This window comes from Protopterus annectens, chromosome 9.part0, assembly GCF_019279795.1.
Source record: "Protopterus annectens isolate FY-2018-M chromosome 9.part0, PAN1.0, whole genome shotgun sequence".
Taxonomy (NCBI): Eukaryota; Metazoa; Chordata; order Ceratodontiformes; family Protopteridae; genus Protopterus; species Protopterus annectens.
This window is the reverse complement of record NC_056743.1, coordinates 1,895,093,286-1,895,113,937: the sequence shown is the minus strand read 5'-3', so window position 1 is coordinate 1,895,113,937 and position 20,652 is coordinate 1,895,093,286. Positions and strand designations below refer to the sequence as shown.

Below are 20,652 nucleotides of genomic sequence, written 5' to 3'. Positions count from 1 at the left end.
ATAATTTTGTAACTAGTCACATTCTCTTCTGCTAATTGTTTAAAACCTTGTTTGTAACAACTCACATACTTGTCTGCCAATTGTTAATACTCAGTATAACTGAATTGCCTGAGGAGCTTTTTACTTTCCAGGTCTCTGCTTGTAAAATCCTATAGCTGATTGTTACTACTATGTTACTAACATTTAATAAATTGTTTTCTAGTCCTGAGGAGCTTTTCTCCCCGGTTCTCTGAGGAAAATGAGCCAAAAGCTCAGCCAGACTAACCTGGTTAACAAGTGTAAAATAAATAAATAAAATAAAATAAATGAATAAATAAAATAAAATCTGTGCAATCCTTTCCTAGGTGTGTGTGTGTGTGTGTGTGTGTGTGTGTGTGTGTGTGTGTGTGTGTGTGTGTGTGTGTGTGTGTGTGTGTGTGTGTGTGAGCTACTTGGAGCAGGGGCATGAAACACTGGTTTCACAGAGAGGGTGCTGGAGGACTTGGCTTGGACACTCGACTGAGGACTTAACTCTACAGCTGTACCACTGGGGACCTGGAGAGAGACAGAAAGAGAAACTTAGACCCTGGACAGAGAGTGTTCCCTGGCTGCTCTTAAGGGAAATGGTGCTTAATGCAGAGAGCTGCATCTGGAAATAATGAGTGCATCCATTTTGTAACACATAAATGTCCCTCTCCAGTGCCAGTGGTGAGGATTCAGGCTCTTTGATTACCGGCCTTTAACATAGCTATTAATATTAATGGCTTGAACAAGTCCATGAAAAGGAGTAGTGTCAACAAATATTTAATGCTACATAGAGCAGATCCTGCATTCATTCAGGAATCCCACACTTAATAATAGAAGATCTAAAGAAATTAAACTTCAAGGATTATAAGATTTTGGTAAGTTCAAACTAAAACCACAAAAGAAGAGGTGTCCTAATTTTACACAGAAAATCAATTGAGAATTCCAGAAATAGTTGACATGTACTCAAGCAATGATGGTATGCTTGCTGTAGCCATACTAAAACTAGATAAAAAGATGTACATTTTTGCAAACACCTACTGGATACTGAGTATTGGGACTAAAACTGTGAAAAAATGAGTTACTATTAGCAGGTGATTTTAATTGTATTTTAATTTTTTTTTTTAATTGATTTGATTTAATTGTATCTTGTCCTCCACTGATACCACAAGCTCTAAGCCCTTCAAGATGTCCCGTGTTTCCAAGCACTTGAACAATTAACAATTACATAAAAGACAGAAACCTAATTGACATTGACGGTATAAATATATTATCCTCCCTGAAGTATTCTCACTACACCTACAGATTTGGCACGCAGACCAACAAGACAAAGTCTTTGTAACCCATTCTTTTCTGGCCAAAACTAATAATGTAGTGCTGACATCATGTCCTATGTCTGACCACAATGCTATCACATTCAATGTAATACTTAATGCTGATCCCTTAAACTTCTGCCAAAGACTACCTGCTTATCTAGTAACAGTACAAGGATTTAAAGACTGGTTTCTAGATGAAATAAAGCTTTACCTAGACACCAGAAATAGTGGAAAGATTTCAGATATGATCATGTGGGACACTTTAAAGGTAGCCTTGGGTGGTAAAGTCAAAACCTGATATATAAATAAAAGGAAAGAGTGGGATAAAAACTGGTAGACATGCAAAAAAAAATTGAACTAAAACTAAAACTGACAATAAATGACAAATCTGCATTAGCTGACATATTTAAACTAAACAAGGAATGTCAGGCTATCATGCAGTATAACATATCAATAAATCTGGAAAAAATCAGATTACAATCATACTCAATTAATCCCAAGAGTATGCACAGGATTGCAATTAGATCTAAATATTTAAATGAGAAAAGTTATATAAAAATAATATACACTCAAAATAATCAGACTATTAAAGTTACAGATCTAAAAATATTTTATTATGTTTTAAAAACCATTACAAGAATATTAATAACTCATCTAGAAGTGATAAAAATATAGACAACTTTCTTGCTAATAATATTCGAAAGAAACTATCCAAACACAATATTAATAACACAGATAAACCCTTTTCCTTTAAAGAATTAAAGGAACAAATAAAAAAAATTAAGACAAAAAAGGCACCAGTGCTGGATGGTCTTATTCTGGAATTTTATAAACTCTTATCTGATAACATCTTGAAAATCTTACTCAATGCATTCCAAGAAGTTAGAACTACAGCAAACATCCCTCCCTCATGGAAATATTCTTTTATCTCTCCCATCTTAAAACCAAATAAAGAGCTCAACCTTTGTACATCTCACAGGCCAATGTCTGCTTAACATTGACTACAAGATATTCATGTCTATCTTAGCAGACAGATTAAATAATACTCTTTCAATATTAATTCATGAAGACCAAACCAGGTTTATCAAAAACAGAAATGTACAAGGCAATGTAATTAGATTACTGTCTTTAACAGACTTAGCAAACAAGAAAAAAATGAACTTTCTGTTTTAAGCTTTGATATAGATAACACTTTTAAATCCCTAAGTTGGACGGTTTACTATTGAAATTGCGAATGGCACTTGGGCGACAGTCGGATAGTCGAACGTATAAGGTCGTAAACACGGATGTCGAACACATAATAATCAATCTAGGAACGGTTTTAACATGGGTCGAGGTAGGGAAGATGTTTGTAGTAGGGAATAATACTGAACACCTACCTCGACCCATGTTAAAACCGTTCCTAGATTGATTATTTTGTCTTCGACATCCTTGTTTACGACCTTATACGTTCGACTATCCGACTGCCGCCCAAGTGCCGTTCGCAATTTCAATAGTAAACCAGTTGGACATATCTGTTTAAAGCTCTGCAAAAATACAATTTATCCCCAAACTTTATACAATTAATTAAAAAACTATATGAAAAGTCCATAGCCTATATAAACACTGCATCTTATCTATTTGTCCCATTCAAAATATTAAGAGGTACTAAACAGAGGTGCCCCCTCTCCCCGCTACTCTTTGGCCTGGTTATTGAGCCTCTTACAAATTATGTTAGAAATAGTGACAGTGTTAAAGGATATAAAGTGCCTGACAAATTATCCCCCAAGATACAGCTGTTTGCTGATGACCTACTAATAACTTATAATGATACTGAAAATTCAATAGATCACCTGTTACATAAGCTAGACTTCTTTGCAAACATCTCTGGTCCAAAATTCAATTACAACAAAACTCAGGCACTTCTAGTGAATAAAAATGTTACTATGAAACTTAGCTCAAAAAGTGACATAAACTGGGAGGGCACTCATATTAAATATTAAGGTATCATTATTGAATCTAATTATAAAAAATTACTCGCATCTAATTACCAACAACTTATAAACTCAATTACTAGTCTAACAGACAGCTGGAACAGAATCTTCTTCACATCTTAAGACATGTTAACTTTAATCAAAATGAAACTAAAGATCAAAAGTTTGTACATCCAGAGTTGGCCTATTCTTTTAAACCTAGATTCCAAGCTACATGTGATTCTTCGGGTCTACTATACCTAGCTACTTGTGAACAGTGTTCAGCGTTTTATGTAGGCTTGACCAAGAGGAAGCTGAAAAATAGAATTTATAATCACCAATATGACATCAAGAATAAAAATGAATTGAATGCTCTAGCTAAACATGTCCAACTTTTCCCTAACCACTCCTTTGTGTTTAGGGTGTTACAAATCATAGAACTAAATACTAGAGGTGGTGATTATATGAACCTCCTAGAATTAAAGGAATTAAAATGGACTTTTAGACTGAAGGGACACTACTCTCCTGGTTTGAATGCATATGTCTCATTAAGGTCTTTTCTTAATACACGTAGATGAATTGATGCATAATTCTAATGTTTAATTTTTATAATATTTATTATAAATAAATTAAATTAAGTTTTTCTAATCTGGATAGGTTTCGACATTCAGAATCAAATTACAATTTATAATGTATTATATGTATAAGGCATTTTATTTTTAGTTTACTTGTTATTTTTATTTATACTTACATAAACTATTTGGCATACTACTGTTTAGGATCTTGAAATGAGTAATATGACTATTTATTAAATGTGATTATATTCTGCAAAAAGTCTTATAGCAATAGCCAATAGCTCATTGGGTCTTAATTACAAATTCCTTCTATTTATGTCTAAATATTTATTTATTCATTTACATATGTATATTTATTTATATTCTTTCTTTAGTGTTCAGTAAATTTTAAGAAGTTTTTATCTTACTGTAATAATGTATATTTTTATATCACATCAGAACTTTTCATTGAATGAAATATGTTTTGTTTAAAAACATGACAGTCGACAGTAAAGGCAATTTTAAGCAGTTAAGATTCCAGCTTCTGTAGCTTACTTGTGAAGTGAATGAAAAAAGTTTTAAGATTCTCTTGATATGCTGTTGATTGCAACTGCTTAATTGTATAATTGATTAATTGATACGTTGAATTATGAGACTGTTACTGACTATATAACCATAAGGTTTCATTTTAATGTTTATGGTCTGAGGAAGCGTATCAGGAGATACGCGAAAGCTCTTACCGTTTAATAAAGTTCTTTACAGTTTATCTATTACTGGTCATGGTGAGTCCGAAGTTTGTTGTGCTACTATTTTATCCAGTATTGTAACTAAGGACTCTTTCCTTCAGACAAACATTTCCCAAGAACCATAACCCTTATAAAAGCCATTAATTATACAATTAGATATTCAATTAGTTTTTATTTGATTCTTCTAGTTTTAGCTCCCATGGTCCTCCCCTAATGTTCTTACTAACCTGCTCAATGATAGAAGAATCGGAATTGTTGTGGCAGTTAAGGATGAATGCTAATGCCCCACTGGGGCTTAACGAACATTGCTCTATTAAATGTATGCTGAAGTTAAAATCTTTGGAGACAGAATATTTTAACATATACTGACGTGCATGACATCAGTAATATTGTTCAAAATAAGATGAACACATAGGTCCAAAAAAGTCTTTTTATGATAGTCCACAATTTTAATACTTAGTTGTGATTTCATAAAGGACAGAAGTTGTTTTTACAGAAATTTTACAAAAATGTTTTATGGTTTTATAAAAACAGGACTACAGCTTTAAAACAAGGTTCTTTAACTGAATATCTAATTGTATAAATTAATGGCTTTTATAAGGGTGATGGTTCTTGGGAAATGTTTGTCGGATGAACTTCATTGTGGATTGTGAATGAACAAAAGCGCTAACAATACATTTTGGGATATTTGGAACTTTCTGCTGGCATCATTTGTTTTACCTGTCAAAAGTAAACAGAAAATTAATAACGTATTATACCATGACCCCCCCCCATTAATATTCCAAAACGTGCACACTGACTGGCCAGTGTGCATGTTGTAAATCGACTTATACTAATGGAAAAAGGTCCGGTCGCCCAGACTTTTTCCATTAGTATAAATCCTTTAGAAAACACTGTTGCGCTATGTTAAAGGAGTTTAACATAGCAACACAGGTTTACAAAAAGCAACGGAGAACCTCATTGCTTTTTTTAAAGCTGTCCCGCTATGTTAAACCCATTTAACATAGTGACACAGTGTGTAAAAAGCAACATAGATCTTGCTTTCTCCACTGCTTATTTTTAAAACCTGTCTCACTATGTTAAATGGGTTTAACATAGCGAGACAGCTTTAAAATAAGCAACGGAAATCTCCGTTGCTTATTTTAAAGCTGTCTTGCTATGTTAAACCCATTTAACATAGTGAAACAGTTTGTAAAAAGCAACGGAGATCTTGCTTTCTCCATTGCTTTTTTCAAAACTGTCTCGCTATGTTAAATGGGTTTAACATAGCGAGACAGCTTTAAAATAAGCAACGGAGATTCTCTGTTGCTTTTTTTAAGCTGTCTCGCTATGTTAAACCCATTTAACATAGTGAAACAATAAAAAGCAATGGAGATCTTGCTTTCTCTGTTGCTTTTGCCCACAGCTCTGATGTACTGTGTAGGTATGCGCAGTACATCAGAACTGCCACGGAATACCAAACAGCTGCGGAAGGGCAGGAAGGAGGCATTATACAATGCCATTATTTAAGAAAAGTAATTGTTTTTTTCTTAAATAATGTCATTGTATAATAGCAATAACCCACTTCTGGGTGTGGGTAATGCTGGATTTACCCACGGTTGGCTTTGTTTGGTCCCGAGGGCGACCAAACCACGCCAACCATGGGTAAATCCAGCATTACCCACACCCAGGTGTGGGTTATTGCTATATTATGTAACTTCCTTTGGTATCCCAAAAAAACAAGAATTTTTATTCTCTGGCACACCACAAGCTGGGATGAAGGGGGTATAGGGTTTCCAAATACTGATTTTTATTTAAACTCTGCATTTATTAACATAGTGTTGCTTTGGAATAATACTTCTTATACATCATATTGGAAATCAATACATGAAACCTTACTTCAAAATAATAATAATAATAATATGACATTGCTTGAACCATATACTCAAATACATACAAACATCTTTATATGAATTTTAAAAATATACATTCAAAGTGAAAGGTTAAAACTTGTTCTCACACATCTTATAAACAAATTTTGCTGCTGTTTAAAAAGCTCATGTTTTTTAATCTGTTAAGAATTTATTAATAATTATGTTTCCTATTGCTTACACAAATGAATGATATCTTTTGATACTCAGAAAATGTTAGAATTTAAGAAGGGCGACCTATTATATTGGAATCAGTTTCTCTCAGCTAATAAAATAAGTTCTGCAGACTATTTGATCAGCAGATATAGTTTGCAAAATTGCAGTTGGCTGGACATCCATACTTGTAAGGATTTTGTACATACTTAGCTTGTGCCCTCATTAGAGGCATGCAATAAGAGTAACTTAAAAATCTTGGACTTCAGCTCAACAATTATTAATAGCTCACCCAAGAACACTTCATACATATCTGTTATTTATAAAATTCTCAAAAATGATTTTAGCAAAACAGATGTTTCTTTTTCTTATTATTCAAGTGAAGTTAAAAGACAAGTATTTTCAGGAAAAGATAAAAAAAGTTTGTTTACAGTCAGTGAAGGAATCCACATCTTCCCTGTTCTGGCATGTATACACATGGACATTTTTACACAGATGTTTTTTCACCCCACAAAGACTAGCAATAATGTACAAGAAAGATGAGATGAAATGCTGGCGATGTGGCCACCCCAATGCTGACTGGATACACATGGTTGTTAATTGAAATAATGTCCCCATTTTGGTTAGACTTTAACTATCTTTGTAAAGCTCTGTGGAATGACAACTGTATAATTTATGACTCCCTTATCCTTTTCAATGTTCCTGTTACTGAAGTCATTCCTAAAACCAAACATTTTTGCTATGGTCTATCCTCTCTATAGCAAGGAAAATTGTTACTAAAAATTGGAAATCCCAATCCACTCCTGTCTTTAAAGTTGAGTTTATTCATCTTGTGAAATACATTTGTAAGAATGAGATTGCTACTATAAAAGCAAGGACTAACAACATGACTCATCATTTAATTGCTTGTATAAAATTGTTTAATCTGTTAGAGAAATATTGCGTTCTCCTATGTATATTGCTTTTTTAGTTGTTATGAACATTGCATATAGTTTATTTGTTTTTCTTATTACTATACTGGTTATTGTGTTATAAAATGAATAAAAACATTTTGGAAAAAAAGAAAGGCTCTGATGACCATCAGACAACATGGACAAAAAAAATGACAAAAAGAAACAAAAAAATCAAAAAACTGGTAACTCAATCAAAAATCAAAAATCTGGTAACTTGTGTTACTGATATACTGACAGTGACATGTGTAGTAACCTGGCTCTCCATGCTGCTTGTTTAGCATTGTATTGCTATTCCTGCACTTGCTCATTTTTTTCTAAAGTATGAATTAAAATTGTTTATGTATTTACCCTTTGCTGAGCAGGTTACTCCAAGTAGGCCCGAGGCCTTTTTTCAGGGGGTACCATAGATAGAATTCATACTGAGTGGAGGAAATTTGGCCTCAGCAGAGATGAACTTTGGCTACTCCTTTGACACATTTACATCCACCTGAGCGACCATTATCTCCATAGATGGGTTTAATTTAACATCTCGTACACAAGATGGCACCTTCAGGAGTGCATCACCCCATTATACTGCACTACAGTGTCAGTAAAGGGACAATGAATCCCTTCCCCAGGACTGGGAATAGAAACACAGCCTTCTGATCATCTAGTACAAAGAGAAGTGTACAGCCATTTGTGTTCCTCTCATTAGTAAAAAGAAAGCGCATTTCATAGATTATTCATACAGTATGAAATGAATACTTAGCACCACAAATTACTAAAACTGTCAAACCTGTATGCATTAAAAGACAAAGCACCGAATAAGCTGCAAACATGCAACTACATGTATCACACAGATTTAATGTGATTATTTATAAAGATCAAAACATAACTGTGTGATGCTGACAGCAAATCAGAGTTTCCCTTCTGACTGTATCATCAGTACAAACAATCAAAATATTATTTTTCAGGAATGCAGAAATGTTTTTAGAAATGTCATGTTAACAGATTAGCAACACACTTTTCCCATGGAAAACAATTTACTATTCAGTGCCTAGCTTTACTAAAAAGCATAGTTTATACTATAATGGAACAGAAATATGAAAAATTAAATAAAGGAAGACAAAATATATTACCCACTTCAAACAAACATTGTGTAACATAACATGCTGAATGCATGGAAGGATTACTGTCTTCATGTGTTCTCTTGCCACATGTCATAATTTTATTAACCACATATCTTTAGCCACTATCATTCATCACTGGTAAATGAATGTCTTTGGCTAGGGCCTTCACAAAATGTATACCCTGCCAAATATTTCCTTCAGGCATCTACCTTTCAGAAAGTCAAAAGCTACAGATAATTGTCTAATACTGATGTTGTTTAATAAATCAAACATTTACCTATATCACCTTTAACCTGTATTAACACAACAGATCGACGTTTTCGCTTCGATGATACTGGACAACTTGATGCTGAAAAAAAAAAATACAAGTGAAAGGGAAACCATTTCACAAGACAGCAGTGCAATGTTCTGGGCTTGTTTACAACAACTTTAATGTCTGTGTATACATGTAACGTATTTATAACACTTTAATTAAACAAACAGTGTGAGATACAGAACAACAACAATAAGCAATGTGTCTGTAATTTAAATTCTTAAGGAAGATGTTTATATTAATGAAAAGCATTTGATAAAATACAGAACGGACAATGGTAGGTAAGTAACAGCAGGTATACTCAGTCACTTCCGGACTACTGATTATGATTTATTTGCATATTTGGACTGAATCTAAAAACAGTCCTCCTGGATCTGTGTTCTACCATGTTCAACAAATGGTATATAAAAAAGTAAAAACAAGAAAAACAAAACATTGGAGTAGATCATAGTAATCTCTTCTAACATTTGAGTTCATCATTTCATTGGCCGAAGGAGGAGAAGAGGGGGAAGGCATGCCCGAAGGCAGGTAATGGCTAGGACTGTGATAGTGAGGGTTGGAACTTTGAATGCTGGCAGTATGACTGGTATAGGGAGAGAGCTAGCTGATATGATGGACCAAAGGACGGTTGGTATATTGTGTGTGCAAGAGACCAGATGGAAGGAGAGCAAAGCTAGGTGTATCGGAGGTGGGTTCAAATTGTTTTATCATGGTGTGGATGAGAGGAGAAATAGCATAGGGATTATCCTGAAGGAACAGTATGAGGAGGTGAAAAGAGTGTCGGATAGAGTGATGTTTATGAAGCTGGAAATTGATGGTGTAATGATGAATGTTGTTAGTGCATATGCTCTACAAGTTGGATGTGGGATGGATGAGAAAGAAAAATTTTGGAGTGAGTTGGATGAAGTGGTGATGACTGTACCCAAGGGTGAGAGATGGTGATTGGGGCAGATTTCAATGGACATGTTGGTGAAGGGAACAGAGGAGATGAGGAAGTGATGGGTAGTTATGGTGTTAAGCAAAGGAATGCAGAAGGTCAGATGGTAGTGGATTTTGCGAAAAGGATGGACATGGCTGTGGTGAATACATATTTTAACAAGAGGAAGGAGCATAGGGTGACATACAAGAGTGGTGGGAGATGCACACAGGTGGATTATATCTTATGTAGGAGGGCCAGTTTGAAGGAGATTGGAGACTGTATAGTGGTGACAGGGGAAAGTGTAGTCAGGCAGCATAGGATGGTGGTTTGTAGGATGACACTGATGATTAAGAAGAGGAGTAGGAGTGTGAGGGCAGTACCAATGATCAAATGGTGGAAATTGAAAAAGGGTAATTGTGAGATGGAGTTCAGGGAAGAGTTAAGACAGGCACTGGGTGGCAGTGAAGAGTTACCGAATAGGTGTTTAACTACAGCAGAGGTAGTAAGGGAGATGGCTAGAATGATGCTTGGTGTGACAACTGGACAGAGGAAGGATGACAAGGAGAAATGGTGGTGGAATGAGGAAGTACAGGAGAGTATACAGAGAAAGAGGTTGGCGAAGAAGAAGCGGGATTGTCAGAGAGATGAAGAAAGTAGACAGAAGTATAAGGAGATGAGGTGCATGGCAAAGAGAGAGGTGGCGAAGGCTAAGGATAAGGCATATGAAGAGTTGTATGAAAGTTGGACACTAAGGAGGGAGAAAAGGACCTGTACCGATTGGCTAGACAGAGGGACCGAGCTAGGAAAGATGTGCAGCAGGTAAGGGTGATAATGGATAATGAGGGAAACATACTCACAAGCGAGGAGAGTTTGTTGAGCAGATGGAAAGAGTACTTTGAGGGGTTGATGAATGAAGACAATGACAGGGAGAGAAGGTTGGATGATGTGCAGATAGTGAATCAGGAAGTGCAGTGGATTAGCAAGGAGGAAGTAAGGATAGCTATGAAGAGGATGAAGAATGGAAAGGCTGTTGGTCCAGATGGCATACCTGTGAAAGCATGGAGATGTTTAGGTGAAATGGGAGTGGAGTTTTTAACAAGATTATTTAATGAAATCTTGGAAAGTGAGAGGATGCCTGGGGAATGGAGAAAAAGTGTTTTGGTACTGATTTTTAAGAATAAGAGTGATGTGCAGAGCTGTAGTAACTAAAGAGGGATTAAACTGATCAGTCACAAGCATGAAGTTATGGGAAAGAGTAGCGGAAGCTAGGTTAAGAAGGGAGGTGATGATTAGTGATCAGCAGTATGGTTTCAGGCTGGGAAAGAGCACTAGAGATGTGATGTTTGCTCTGAAAGTGTTGATGGAGTAGTACAGAGAAGGTCAGAAGGAGTTGTATTGTGTCTATGTGGATGTAGAGAAAGCTTATGACAGGGTGCCTAGAGAGGAGTTGTGGTATTGTATGAGGAGGTCGGGAGTGTCAGAAAAGTATGTAAGAGTGGTACAAGATATGTAAAAGAGTAGTATGACATTGGAGAGGTCTACAGTCGGAGTGACAGATGCATTTAAGGTGGAGATGGGATTACATCAAGGATCAGCTCTGAGCCCTTTCTTATTTGCAATGATGATGGACAGGTTGACAGATGAGATCAGACAGGAGTCCCCGTGGACTATGATGTTTGCAGATGATATTGTGATCTGTAGTGAGAGTAGGGAACAGGTGGGGGAGACCCTGGAGAGGTGGAGATATGCTCTAGAGAGGAGAGGAATGAAGGTCAGTAGGACTAAGACAGAGTATACGTGTGTGAATGAGAGGGAGGATAGAGGAATGGTAAGGATGCAGGGAGTAGAGGTAGCAAAGGTGGATGAGTTTAAATACTTGGGATCAACAGTTCAGAGTAATGGTGAGTGTGGAGGAGAGGTGAAGAGGAGAGTACAGGCAGGATGGAGTGGGTGGAGAAGAGTGTCAGGAGTGATTTGTGCCAGACGAGTACTAGTAAGAGTGAAAGGGGAGGTCTACAAGAGGGTAGTGAGACCAGCTATGTTATATGGGTTGGAGACAGTGGCATTGACAAAAAGGCAGGAGTCAGAGCTGGATGTGGCAGAGTTGAAGATGTTAAGATTTGCACTGGGTGTGATGAGGGTGGACAGGATTAGGAATAAGTATATTAGAGGGTCAGCCCAGGTTGGAAGGTTTGGAGACAAAGTCAGAGAGGTGAGATTACGTTGGTTTGGACATGTGCTGAGGGGGGATGCAGAGTATATTGGGGAAAAAAATACAAATGGCAAGCTTCAAAAAGGCAAAACCAGATGTAATTAATAATAATAAAGTAGTGAAGAAATTACATCTGGTTTTGCATTTTTGAAGCTTGCTATTTATATTTTCTTTATATTGGGAAAATGATGCTAAGGATGGAGCTTCCAGGTATGAGGAAAAGAGGAAGGCCTAAGATAAGGTTTATGGATTTAGTGAGAGAGGACATGCAGGTGGTTGGTGTGACAGAGAAGATGTAGAGGACAGGAAGAAATGGAAACAGGTGATCTGCTATGGCGACCCCTAATGGGAACAGCCGAAAGAAGAAGAAGAAGGAGAAGACAAAGAAGTAGGAGAAGATTTCATTGTATATCTCTAACTGGATTGTTAGCTTACTTTTTCAATTCTTATCTTGTTTAAAAAAATTATACACACTTTACAAATAAATGTGAACTGACCCTGCATGACCCTTGATTTTTATGTATCACTCCATGACCTCTAAGACAGCTGACTCTTTATATGACCTTTGACTTAATTTTCTAATTTTTCATTTCTCTTATTTATAAAAGTTAGACATTGTAAGCAGTTTTTAAGTAAAATAAAGACACAAGCAAGAGTGAATTTGTCTCTAACTTTATTATTCCTTGCATGACCTTGGACTGTACTGTTTCCTCACCTTCTCATTTCTTTGTTCATCATCTGTGAGCAGCTGACACAAGTTGTCCATCCTGGGGGGGGGGGGGTACAATGTCATTCCTCAGCAATATTAATTACTATTGTAAAAAGGGAGCACTGTATCCAACATACAGGCTAGGATCTGCCAAACTGCAGTAACACAGCATCCATTTGGTAGTCCCTAGCATATTAGGCATGCATATGAAATGCCTTGATGAAGGATTTGGGTCCTAAAGCAGAAACCTCCTGAGTCCTGTCTAGAATGTGGCCTTAACTGACTGCCTATCATTGTAAGAGGAATGACCAACCTTAATAGATCATAGGGGTGGTTAGCAGGCCATGGGGAATAAAATAAATAAATAAATTAATGAAATGAAATGACATCTGACTTCACTGCTTTCCTACATGGCCTTTCAATTCACTGACTCCTTCTATGAACTTTTTTGTTCTCTTCCATGAAGATCTCTGACGTTTCTATTTCCCTACATGATCTCTGATGTTGCACTCCCCAGCTGACTTCTGACTTCATTGTCTATCGACACAGCCACTAACTTCAGGCTCCATTAATGATCTCTAATTTCACTGTCTCCTCACTTAATTTCTGACTTTGCTGTAGACCTACCTGACCTCTGACTTCACCGTATCCCCACATTATTTCTAATTCGTGTTTCCTCATTTGACTTCTAAGTGTACTGTAGGTGTTCTGTAGAAACAGGGGGTCGTCCCTCTTTCCTGCTCCAATAGCGTGGCATGACCCTAACACCTACAGCTTGTTTTGTCATTTACGTCTACAGAATCCCTGTACCAGGAGCAACACCTACCTGATATGTTCATTTCCTTTATCTTACTTCAAGGGTTCGTTCAGTTTTTACTACACAGTGTGGTACAAAATGTCTTTGCAATGCCACTTTATATAAACTTTGATTTCTCACATTACAGGTACGACTGGAATAACAAACGGCTTTCTGTAACAGGAAAGGAAAATATCAGCAAACAGTTCACATCAAAAATGAAAAGGATCCGTACCTCTCAATGCTTGAGAATTAAAAAATCAGAGTAGAGAGTCATTGTTATTTTTCACAATAGAACGTTGTCATGTATTAGAACTCATATAATTAATGTTGCTAAATCTACGTATAAGCTTAAATCAGTAGTGTAATAGTGTATGTTCCTTAAAATATTTTATTTTAATATTTGTTTACTGGAAAAGTCCGACTTGGAATGAGACAATTTTCAGCGGAGGCCCAGGGAGAAATGCTCCAGATGCATGTCTTTGTAATGTAAGAGGAAACCAGAGCACCTGGAAAAAACCCACACAAATGCAAGGAGGACATGCAGACTCCACACAGAAGGCACCCCAGCCAAGAATCAAACCAGAGAACCTCTTGCTGTGAGGCAACAATGCTACCGCTGCACCACTATGCCATCCGTAAGTTTGCCTTCGGTAAATGCTGGAGAAGGAAGTCAAAATCTGAGAACAAAAATAAGTTATTTTTCATAAATCATAGCAGTTGAATGGCATGGAATGATCCAAACTACAATGCAAGTACAAAGCCTTCTTTTAGGGTGACTCACTATGTACATCATATTTCCTATTAATAGGTTTTATGGGAAATTACAGGTTCTAGTTTTCTGACACAACATTAAAATAGCTCTTATACTTTATAACATCTCCCCTGCTGTACTGCAGTTTACTCTCACAGAATCACAATGTCTGTACAGGCCCCTTATATTTTTTAATTGATCCAGTGGGTATTTACAGCACCAAATCATGGCCCATTCTCTGATGTTATCCCTTATAAACTTATAGGTGTTTCTTTATTCTTCCATGTATTCTATGTTCATTAATGCCTACTGCTGTATGGCTATCCTACAAGTCATCGTTGTGTTTTTTGATGACCATTTTCACGAGGATTTTACATTGTGATGAGTTTCACCATTATGTGTCGTACTTTGTGAGACGGAAGTGCACTTTTTGTTTTTTTCCCCTTTTGTCCGCTGTGCTGTGAACATGAAGTCGATATATCTATTTACCTAATCTATCTGTCTATCTATCTATAATTTCAGAGGCCCTCTCTCCCATGGGGGAATGTAAGGGGCCTCCTGCTTTCTGTTAATATTGTTTTTTCAGCTTAAATTTTAGAAATTATAGTACAGTGCAATGAAAAACAATGACATGAGTTGGAGAAAATAAGTGAGGAAAAACTCATTAGTCATAATATTTTTTACAGAGATTATTAGGCAAAAAATGAGAGCTGTAAAGTGATATTAAAGATTACATGATTAGAGACAGTGAGATGAGACTGAGTGATGTCTTAATATGAGAGAGGTGCTCATATTATGGTTACAGAAAGAAGAAGGCTGGAGACAAGGAGATTATAAGACGAGTGCAGTTAAGGTGTCTTCATGTAGCTTGGGTGGTAGGAAGGAAAAGAAAGTACTAGTAGAAAAGGGGTCTGCAGTGATGAAGTGAATAAGGTTAGCTTGTGGAGAAAAAGAAAGGAGTGGAGTAGGAGGCTGAAGAGGGTTGTGAAGTGTGACTTACATTGAAGGAGCTGAGTGAGGTGTAGGGAGTAAGTTAGCCGGGACTGGCACAGTTGCAGGTGCAAGATTTTGTAAGGTTTTGTTTTAGGGGGCATTTAAATGTGGACAGGTTTGTAACAGTTCTGCTGGTAAGAGGTAAGGAGTTCCAATTTTTTGCTACTTAGTACAAGTATAGGCCTTGTCCAGGGATTTATTTGGTTTATTTATGGTGAGAAATTGTTTGTCTTCCGATCTAAGAGTTCTTTTAGGGAAATATATGATGATTAAAGGCGTAAGAGCTGGGCAGACTAATGGCTTGTGTATGATTTTATGTACAGTTATAAGCTGAATGCAGGAGAGACAGAGGGGGCTTTCAGCCAGCAAAGGATATGCAGACCTTTATGGTGATGGGTATAGATCGATGAACTAGTAGCAAACTTGGCAATTTTTGTGCAGCAGCTTTCATGTTTTTTTTTTTTTTTTTTTTTTTTATGGAGGATTGAAAATTAGTTAGAACTGGTGGTCCATAGAGTAGGGAAGGCAGGAAGTAGGTTTTGGGTAGAGTCATTTTTGTGGGTGTTCTCAAATGTTTGTTTCTGTATAGCATGCCTAGTTTTTAATGGCTTTTCTTAGTATTGCTTTGGATGTGGAAGTCAAATTTAAGATTATCATCTATTATGACTCCTAATAGTTTGCTATGGTTAACCAATTCAATTTTAGTGACTTTTGCCAAAAAGATTTTGAAAGATGCTTTGTTTGGGGCGTGAGTTTTTGGGATAGAGAGGAGGAGTTTTTTTTTTTTTGGGGGGGGGGTTGGGCAAGTGTTGTGCTCTTATAAGCCAGGTTTAAATGGAAAAAACAGCTTGTTGAGTGATTTCTTGGAGGTGAGTTAAGGTGTTCGAAGAGCAGATGATGGTAGAGTCATCAGTGTATTGAATCAAGGTGCTTTCAGAAGATTAATGTAGCTTATTGATAAAAATATTGAATAGTAGAGGGCCAAGGAAGGATTCTTGTGTGACTCCTGTGGAAATGGGAAGGTATGCAGAGATGGATCCTTGCCGTTTTATAGCTTGTTACCAGTTGGCAATGAAGCTAGAGAAGCATTGAATAGCTGGAGATGATTGACCCAGGGTGGAAAGCTGAGTGAGAAGTTTAGCATGAGAGACTAGAAATACTGCAGATACATGTTTGTTAGAGGTGCGTGGTTTATTGACAGTGTCTGTAAATAACAGTAATGCAGTGAAGTTGCTGTGGTCTGGCCAAAATCCATATTGGGTGCTGGTATTTATCTTATTTTGTAAATTATAGTGGAGAAATTGTTGATGTATACATCTTTTAAGGATTTTAGAGAGGGGAGACAGGATGGCTGTGGGATGGAAATTTGTAATGTCAGTGGAATTATCTCCTTTATGTAATGGGATAATATGTGCCATTTTCCACAAGTTAGTGAGAAAGGATTCTGTTATTGATCTATTAATAAGAATGCTGATTGGATATGCTATTGCAATGACAAGTAGATTTAGGTATTTTGAGGGAAGTGTGTTGGCTGAGGAGGAACTAGGATTTAGGTTCATAGGTTCATAGGTTCATAGATTAATACTAGGCTAACTGCCCTTGCGAGCCATTTTAAACCTAGCCAATTATCCCTTGTGAGACTCAAACCCTGCACCTTGTGTTTATAAGGCAAACACCTTAACCATTAGGCCACCCTCCCAATGTAAAAGCTTTTAATGATAGTTATAGAAACTGTTTGAAAGGCAAAGTGGGTGGAGTTTCTCTGTGTGTGCATCTGAGGTTTCAGTTAGGTGAGTTTTGTGAAGGAAATGTGCTAGGGTCTAATGTAGGGGCATTGTATTTTGTAGCAGGAAACTTTAAATTACAAGGGAATGGTGCCAGGGGACCTTTTAGAATACATAAACTCATAGTGATTATTTAATTATATTTAATGAGAAGTATTTACATTCAGTGAGTGTTGATTATACAATTAAGTGGTGTATAAAAAGAAGCGCTGCTTGTGTGTAAAAAATATTCCTTGAAGGCGAAAGCCGAGGTACCAGATGCACCAGTAAAGCTTTTTCCAAAGTATTCCTTGTGTGGCGTGGTTTGTTATAGTGATTTACGTTCAGTTGTGGGTTTTAATGTAGGGGAAGTTAGCTATGTCGAAGGGGGTGTGTTTATTTATTTATCATTTGTTAACTGGGAAAGTCCGACTTGGAACGAAGCCAATTTTCAGCGAAAGCCTGGGGAGAAAGACTCCAGATGTGTGTTAAGTGTGTTTGAGGTTAAATTGACTACGCATTCTATGAAGTATGTATTGAAATAGGTAGCTGTTTGAAGAAGGGAATGTCTGGGTATGACCTGGGATCCTTTTTTGTACCTGGCTGATGAGAGAGGATATGGGGGACCAGAATGTTTTTAGGGTTGTTTTTATGGCTATCTTGTAGGTGAGTACAATAAGACTTTTTAATCTGTATTAACTTGTTTGCTGATTTGGTTTCGCAGCTGTATTAATTGTTGCCAGTTTTTATCAGTTTTATTCTTACAGCAGTTTGTAGTAAATGTACTTGTAGTAAAAAATAGTTTGCAACAGTTTTGTTTAATAAAATATGTATTGAAGGAGGGTTGAGGGCAGGCCACAGAAACATGGCCTGAATGGCTGGAGCAGGAGGAAGGGGGGTGCCAGTAGAAGGAAAATACTTTTTATTTTTTTTTATTTTTTATTTTTTCTTTTTTTGCTCTTCAGGTAAAGAGCTGGGGGGGGGGGTAGTTCCAACTGTGTAATAAGCTGATCAGCTGATCACTTGGAGTGTAGAAATCAGCTTTTAGTACATTTTGTTTTTTGCTCCTTAGTTGAAGAGCTTAAGGGGTGGGGCATATGGGTTCATAGTACTGGGTCAGTCAGCTGGTTGAACGAGATCAAGTGCATTGCATGCCATGGCCTAGAGACCAATACTGAATACTGAGGATGGAAATAGCTGGGGTACAGGGGTATAGACTAGATGTGGTAATCGAGAACCCCAAACTATTCCATGACCTAAAGAATGATACTGAACACTGAGAGTGGAAATAGCTGGGGTACAGGGGTATAGACTAGATGTGGTAATCGAGAACCTCAGACTATGCTATGACCTGGAGACCAGTACTGAATACTGAGGGTGGAAATAGCTGGGGTATAGGGGTATAGACTAGATGAGGTAATCAAGAACCCCAGACTATGCCACAACCTCGAGACTGGTACTGAGAGTGGAAGTAGCTGGGGTACAGACTAGATGTGATAATTGAGAACCCTGACTCCTGGAGCAGCAGGATGTCACCACTCAAATTTCTCTTTCCTCACCCTAGGAAGGAAGAAGGGCCATGAGAAATGAATAGATAGGTAGACTGGAAAAAGCTTGATGGCCACTGTGAATCTGGGGCAAAACAAAAAATGAAATTAAATTACACTAAGTACCCGTTTCCTCATCTGGCATACAGAGATAAGAAAACATGCAGGATTATGATCCACTGAACCCAAATTATATTAGTGTCTCATGTGTCTATTGGAGCTACTGAGAAAGGAAGACAGGACTGATGAGGATTTGTCAGTGTTGCTTTTTTCAGAGGGAGGGCTCCTGATGATATGATGACAGTGGTCAGTGAAGCTGAAGCTCTAAATGATAGCCAGACTAGGCATGCTTGTGTACTTGGGCTGTTACTCTTCTTGATCCCAGGGTACTGATGCCCCAGGAAGCCATTCAAAAACTCAGTAGCTCAATGGTGTTACACAGGGGAAATGGCCATAACCAGTTAAGAAGGTCTTTGTATGCAGCTGTGATTGTTCCTGGGCAGGCACCTCATGTCTCACTTTGTTATCACCAGTAGAAATAGACTGCTACTGACTCTGGCCCATAGCAGATAAACACCAGGTGCATTCTACACAACAGTGAAGTTGGGCATAGTTGAGCTTAGGGGTAGCCATATTTACATGGTGGGCATGGTAAAGGAATTAATTATTAAAGGGAGGATGGCGTAATGGTTAAGGTGTTTACCTTGCAAACAAGAGGTACACGGTTTGATTCTCACATGGGCTAATTGGCTAGGCTTAAAATGGCCCACAGCGGCAGTTAGCCTAGTACTAACCTATGAACCTACATGTTGCTTGACAGAAAATTAGATGCAGTAATGATGTAAGCATTAAAAAACTACTGGTAGTGAATCGTTATCATGTGTCTTGCCCAGTGTCACACAGCTTGCAAATTGATGGAATGAAGCCCCTGAACTCTATGATGAGGTCTGTAGCCTTAACACTCTGAGGTAAACCATGAGGCATTTATATATCTGCACTGCAAGCTGTCATTTTCGGGAACATAAGCAAAACAAAATGCATTAGTCTGATAGTGTTGGGGTTTCAGAGACAATAATGTCAATCTTATTAACTTTGTACATGTACTGGTTCAATAGGTAGTTGGAAGATCAGAGGGCTGTATGTTCTATTCCCATAATAGGTACTTGGATTAACTTTCCAATACTGACACTATAATGCAGCATATGAGGTGTGATGTACTCCTGAGTGTGTCACCCTTTGGATGAATCTGTTTGAGCTAGTGGTAAATGCAAATTATACCATGGCACTTATGAAAAAAAAATCAAGTAAGTCCTCCAGTGGTCTGGTGAAATCTCCTCTGGTCAGTAATGAATACCACCTTTGGTTTCCCCTGAAAACAGGGTACTGGCCTACTTGGACCAACCCAGTCAACAAACAGTAACGAAGTAAATAAAATTAGTTTGTAACCAAGGAAAAGTATAAAAAAAAAAAAATATTAACCAATGAACCGTCTGCTGCTGCTGTTGTGTTTGCTTCTCTTTGCTTAACGAGTGAGGAAGTACAGTGTAACTATGCTGAAGCACATGCACACATATGTACGCACATGTCCCCCTGGGCACATGCACATATATGTACGCACATGTCCCTTTGGGCACATGCACATATATGTATGCACATGTCCATCTGGGCACATGCACACATATGTATGCACATGTCCCTAAGGGCAATTGCACATATATGTACACACATGTCCCTACAGGCACATGCACACATATGTATGCACATGTCCCTACAGGCACATGCACACATATGTACGCAAATGTTCCTATGGGCACTTGCACATATATGTACACACATGTCCCTATGGGCACTTGCACATATATGCACACACATGTCCCTACGGGCACTTGTACATATATGTACACACATGTCCCTATGGGCACTTGCACATATATGTACACACATGTCCCT

The 20,652-nt window shown here is 37.4% G+C and overlaps 1 protein-coding gene across 1 annotated transcript in view; it reads right to left on the bottom strand.

Annotated features, from left to right (window-relative positions):
• LOC122810818 (complement C3-like) overlaps positions 1 to 20,652 on the bottom strand; it is a 1,708,896-nt gene that overhangs the window by 978,977 nt on the left and 709,267 nt on the right. Inside the window, exon 16 of the mRNA XM_044082377.1 lies at positions 8,974 to 9,045. Coding sequence (XP_043938312.1) covers positions 8,974 to 9,045 — 72 coding nt within the window. The remainder of the gene's footprint in view (positions 1 to 8,973; positions 9,046 to 20,652) is intronic.